General features: G+C 47.6%; 1 protein-coding gene across 1 annotated transcript in view; it reads right to left on the bottom strand.

The window, feature by feature from the left end:
* The window catches only part of LAPTM4A (lysosomal protein transmembrane 4 alpha), a 38,713-nt gene that overhangs the window by 15,344 nt on the left and 17,369 nt on the right, over positions 1-6,000 (bottom strand). The window contains exon 2 of the mRNA XM_018559888.1: positions 1,290-1,410. Within this exon, the coding sequence (XP_018415390.1) occupies positions 1,290-1,410 (121 nt within the window). The remainder of the gene's footprint in view (positions 1-1,289; positions 1,411-6,000) is intronic.

Raw genomic sequence — 6,000 nt, 5'->3', positions numbered from 1 at the left:
ATGGTAAGAAAGTCCCTTACACAAAACCCCCAGATCAGGGGTGGCAAACACAAGGCCCGCGGGCCGAATCCAGCCCGCCGGACCTTGTAATGTGGCCCGCACAGCAGCCACCTCATTTTGCTCAGTCTCCGCCTCCGCCCTGCCTCATGGCCCTATGTCAGGCCTCAAAATTCCCACTCGCCCCCTCGCAATTGGCGAGTGAAAATGTCAGCAATGGTGCCTCACCGGCAGGACTAGAGATGGAACACTACCGTTTTGCTGACCTCTGCACTGCACGTCACATTGCTGACCTCTGCACTGCACGTCACATTGCTGACCTCTAATGACAAATTGCCATTCAGTACAATCGCTTGCTTTCGGGGTCTCAGAAGTACCCCTTCATCAGATTGCTGATGCGGCCCCCGATGAATTTGAGTTTGCCACCCCTGCCCTAGATAAAAATGAATAGGTAACCGTTAGGCCTTGTTCACACCCAATGCAGACCAGATCCGGGCAGGTTTCTGCACACGCAGTGCAGTGGGTTGTGCCGCGTTTTGGATGCGTTTAGGGCCGGTTTTGGTAAAAAAAAAAAAGTTTTTTTTTTAAAGTTTAACATGGGCTTTCAGGCACTTGCATGCGTTTTAGATGCGTTTTTGATGCGTTTCAGACCAGATCCAGAGCAGGTAAAATAGGGCTTGCCGCAGTTTTTTCATCCGGTCTGGATCTGGTCTGGATCCGCACGCTGCGATGTGAAGTGGAGGTCAAAATACCATAGGAATACATTGGACGCAGTTTTGATCTGGTCTGCACCTGCTCTGGTTCGGATCTGCTCCGCGCTTGGTGTGAACAAGGCCTTACAGTGTGGGGGGAGGGGGGAACTCCAACTGCAAGGGGATTTTGTTTTTCCTGGAGTTAGCTTTAAGGCTAATGTGATAAAGGAGGGAGAACTTCCAGTGGAAACCTCAAAAATGGGCAATACATGGCCAAGAAGGATACTAGGTATAATTTTAACAATGGCGTTCCTTATAAATACAAAAGTATTAGCCAGTGACAACGGCTGTACAGATCTTCCTGCACATCTGAGCTTTACATCTGTAGTTATAGATGCACAGCCCTGGATGCAGTCCGTCTGTCAATGTCAATTGATCAATGCAAAAGGAGACATTGCAAATATAGCTTTGTTCCCATTTGCTGCCCAAATCCTTTGCCCTTTACCTTAACCCACCTTCACAGCTCATAACACTACGGGGTATGTAAACCGATGTCAGCCGGCTACAGCTACGTCAGAGAGGACAAGACCACACACTCACCGGCCACCCTCTCCGAGGAATAATAGTTCCCGATAACTTCATACTGGATGTCGACTGCTGGCACGGTGTCAGGATGAGTCACTTTCACGGTCAGGAGAATGCCCATCAGCAAGTACACCACCTGAGGACACAAATGCAAATCATGCAAAGCAGTTAGACACTTAACACCACAAGCAGAGTCCAGCAAATAAAGCAACTCCGACCAGTTTTGTTTTCTAGTTCTGGATAGAGAAGGAAGGAGGTAAAGAATTTGTGAGGTTTTTATTTCTGTGGCCCAACAGTGGAGATTTGTCATTACTTCCTACCCCTGTGACACTAATGTGACATGAGGGAGCGGTTTGTCACCGGGACTGGAAGGCACAGACAGCAAGAAAAAAAAAAAAAAAACCATCGCCTGAAGTTTCCACTCTTCCCCACTTCACTAAAAATGCGTTCCGTCTTCCCGGTAGGAGAGATTTCCCACCACTTTCTGTCCTGAATTGGAATGAGCTCAGGTTGGGTACGAACTTGATCTAAACCCAACTCAGAAGGAAGCTGTCAGTACCGGCCCAATCAGCTGCCACTGCCTGTCCCAAAGCTGCATGTAAACAAAAGGGGAGGGATGCTGGTGATATCATTGACCAAATAGAGCCAGGTGGCCATAAAAAGGTCAATGCCACTGAACAAATAGAGCCGGTTGGCCATACTAGGTCAACGCAACTGACCAAATAGAGCCGGTTGGCCATACTAGGTCAACGCCACTGACCAAATAGAGCCAGGTGGACATACTAGGTAAATTCTGCTGACTAAATAGAGCCAGGTGGCCATAATAAAGGTCAATGCCACTGACCAAATAGAGCAAGTTGGCCATACTAGGTCAATGCCACTGACCAAATAGAGCCAGGCCATACTAGGTCAACGCCACTGACCAAATAGAGCCAGGTGGACATACTAGGTAAATTCTGCTGACTAAATAGAGCCAGGTGGCCATAATAAAGGTCAATGCCACTGACCAAATAGAGCAAGTTGGCCATACTAGGTCAATGCCACTGACCAAATAGAGCCAGGTGGCCATACTAGGTAAATGCCATTGGCAAAATGAGGGAGAGACAGTACAGTTACAATACAATTTCAATACTGGAGGGTTAGGAGGACCCTGCTCATGAAATCTAAAAGAAGGGGCGAGTGAGAAGAGTAATAGTTGTGTGGGATGAGTTCACGGAAGAAGTAAAAGGACAGTTATTATGTTGAGGTGAGATAGGCCTCCCTGCAGAGAGGATATATAAAACATCAATCTTGTTACCACCTGAACAACACGACATGACACAAGGTCAAACATCATAAAACATTTATATTCCACAGACTCCGGCCTAAGCCAAGATACTGGATGTGAATTAGTGTAGGAGTCATAGCACTGCTAAAGGAGACCTTGCAGGAAAAAGCACCACATTCTAATAGGATGATCTACACAGCCCGGCCTGGCTTCCTGAGGGCCTGTTCACACGACGTCCGTTTTGTGTGCTGACCGGCTCCGTACGCTGCTGCACTCAAAATGCATCCCAATGTATCCCTATGTGTTTTATGGGCTACAGTTCTCACATGCGCAGTCCGTTCAGCTTACGACAGAAAAAATACTGCATGTCACATTTTGTCAGGTCCGGAAACGGTCAGGAAACGCAAACGTGTCCAAAACGTGGCAAAAACGCGTCAAAAACACATTAAAAAACGCACTGCAGCTAACATACTAACAGCCCCACTCAACCAAAAAAAAGAAAAAATTTGTTTTGTTTTACTTGAACGCATCAAAAACGCGGCCAAAAACGCACTGCATCAGTCTGCAGATCCGCACCTGATCAGGACCTGATATCATGTGAACAGGCCCTAAAACAAAATGTGCAAATATGGCTTGTGTTACATTCTGGTGTAAATAGCCAGAGACACCCACTTAATGCTGTAACACGGCAATCGGAGCGCCAAACTGATAAGACCGGCCAGACGCCATGGAGTTATTTCAGCATAGCGTCTCCTCAGCAGCTGGGCCTGCACACCGACCTGTAATAATTGTCTATTCACACTCCTCCATTCTCCTACAGCAAAACACATTTCAAGAAGAAACCCAATTCATTTTTAGGTGTACAGCAGTTTAATGTGTTTTTAAAGGTAAACAATAGGGGCTCATTCACACCTACAAGTGTATTACCCTGTGTGCTCGTAGGTGTAAGAGGGTACACACACACACACAATATATATTGACAAATGTATTGGGACATCCCTCCAAATCATTGAATCCAGGTGTTCCAATCACCTCCATGGCCACAGGTGTATAAAATCACGCACCTCGGCACGCAGACGCTTCTACAAACATTTGTGAGAGAACAGATCGCTCTCAGGAGCTCAGTGACTACAAGCGTGGTACCGTGATAGGTTGCCACCTGTGCAATAAGTCCATCCGTGACATTTCCTTGCTTCTAAATATTCCGCGGTCACCTGTTACGGGTATTATAACAAAGTGGAAGCAACTGGGAACAACAGCGCATGCTGAAGTGCGCAGAAGTCACCAACTGTCTGCAGAGTCAATAGCTACAGACCTCCGAACTTCGTGTGGCCTTCACATTGGCACAACAACAGTGTGTAGAGAGCTTCATGGAATGGGTTTCCATGGCCGAGCAGCTGCATCCAAGCCATACATCACCAAGTGCCATGCAAAGCGTCGGGTGCACTGGTGTAAAGCACGCCGCCACTGGACTCTAGAGAAGTGGAGACGTGTTCTCTGGAGTGACCAATCACGCTTCTCTGTCTGGCAATCCAAAGGACGTGTCTGGGTTTGGTGGTTGCCAGGAGAACGGTACTTGCCTGACTGCATTGTGCCAAGTGTAAAGTTTGGTGGAGGGGGGATTATGGTGTGGGGTTGTTTTTCAGGAGTTGGGCTTGGCCCCTTAGTTCCAGTGAAGGGAACTCTTAGGGCTTCAGCACACCAAGACATTTTGGACAATTTCCTGCTCCCAACTTTGTGGGAACAGTTTGGGGATGGCCCCTTCCCGTTCCAACATGACTGCGCACCAGCACAAAGCAAGGTCCATAAAGACATGGATGAACGAGTTTGGGGTGGAGGAACTTGACTGGCCTGCACAGAGTCCTGACCTCAACCCCATAGAACACCAGGTCTGCAGCTGCCCCTCACAGTCTATATCAGGGGTAGCCAAACTTCAGCCCTCCAGCTGTGGTGAAACTACAAATCCCATGATGCATCTCTCTCCGGGAGTCATGTCTGTGGCTGTGAGAATCTTGCAATGCCTCATGGGATTTGTAGTTCCACCACAGCTGGAGGGCCGGAGTTTGGTTACCTCTGGTCTATATGATATACATGGGAGCAGATTAATGTTTGCCCTTTTTTGTGAAATGCCTTTTTTGCCCATCCGACACCTTATGCTGGGTGACCTCCCTGTGGTCCCCAATACACGGTACTAGTGTCAGAGAGGGCAACTGTGTTATTAAGCTAAAATTACAACCTCCTAACACGATCTCATCAAAGTAAGGCGGCAGCACTATGTCTGAATGCATGTGCTTGGACAAAGCCGCGTTCAAATGCAGCATGTGACACCGATCCCCACCAACCCATATGATGGAAAAGGTCCTCCTACCAGACAAAACAAAAACCTTTTCAGTCCTGGCTGAACCCACCACCAGCTTAGATCATCTCTGACCGAGGTTTAGGGCTCTTCCACACCAATGTGCCTTGCTCTTTTACAACCTTTTAACAACCCCCCCCCCCCTTTTTTTTTTCTTTTAGCTTTATTGAAATATCACAAAGTGACATTTTGTTTATTTCGGTGCAGCACAGCTCAGTGCAGAGGCAGACAGACTTTAGGTGAACTCCGGTGCATGCAATGCTGCATTTTCCCACGCCTCTCTGCTCCTATGTGGTGTGAATGGGACACATGGGGAACAGGAAACAACTATTTGCGGAAATAGGCGTTGCTCAGGTGCAAAAAAAACAGTGAGGTCTCCGGAAGTAGAGAGCACAAGCTGTTACCAGGTGGCAAGATCTCAGCTACACCCTCCTATTAATGTGGTCACATACTGGTTTCCTTCTTCATGAGATCGTAGCAGGTGGTGTTGAAGGGTGTTGCTGGATGAATATTAAAGCTGAACTCCAGGCAGATATGCAGGACGCATATTAATGCAGCTCTGTATATGTATTGGTTTAATGAAATGAGTGTAAATACCTGAATGTGACTTGGCATCGGCCTCTTTCACAATATCATTAGAGCAGAAATTGGAAAGACTGGACACCACTATATTGCCTAAAGCAAAGGGTAGACAAATTCCAGCCCTCCAGCTGTAGTAAAACTACAAATCCCATCAGGTATCTGCCTCTGGGAGTCATGCCTGTGGCAGTCAGAGTACTGCAATGCCTCATGGGACTTGTAGTTGTAGCCCAGAGTTTGGCTACCCCTGCACTAAAGCCCATCTCTGGGTAAAAATAAATAAAATACCCTTGCAGTGGGGCACAGCAAGGGTTAATGGCTTGTTTTTGTCCAGGGTTAGAGTACAAGGACTTTTACTTACCTGATCCCCGTTCCATGGCAGTTGTTGCTCACCTCTCTCCCCTCCGATTTGGCTTGTGGATTGCCCCGCAGTGTCCACACCTATAATGAAGAGCCAGGTGGCCATACTAGGTCAACGTCAGTGACCATACTAGGTCAACGTCAGTGACCATAGAGCCAGGTGA

The sequence above is a fragment of the Nanorana parkeri genome, unplaced genomic scaffold (genome assembly GCF_000935625.1).
Source record: "Nanorana parkeri isolate BGI_ZX_2015 unplaced genomic scaffold, ASM93562v1 scaffold419, whole genome shotgun sequence".
Taxonomy (NCBI): Eukaryota; Metazoa; Chordata; class Amphibia; order Anura; family Dicroglossidae; genus Nanorana; species Nanorana parkeri.
This window is presented reverse-complemented; position numbering and strand designations above follow the sequence as displayed.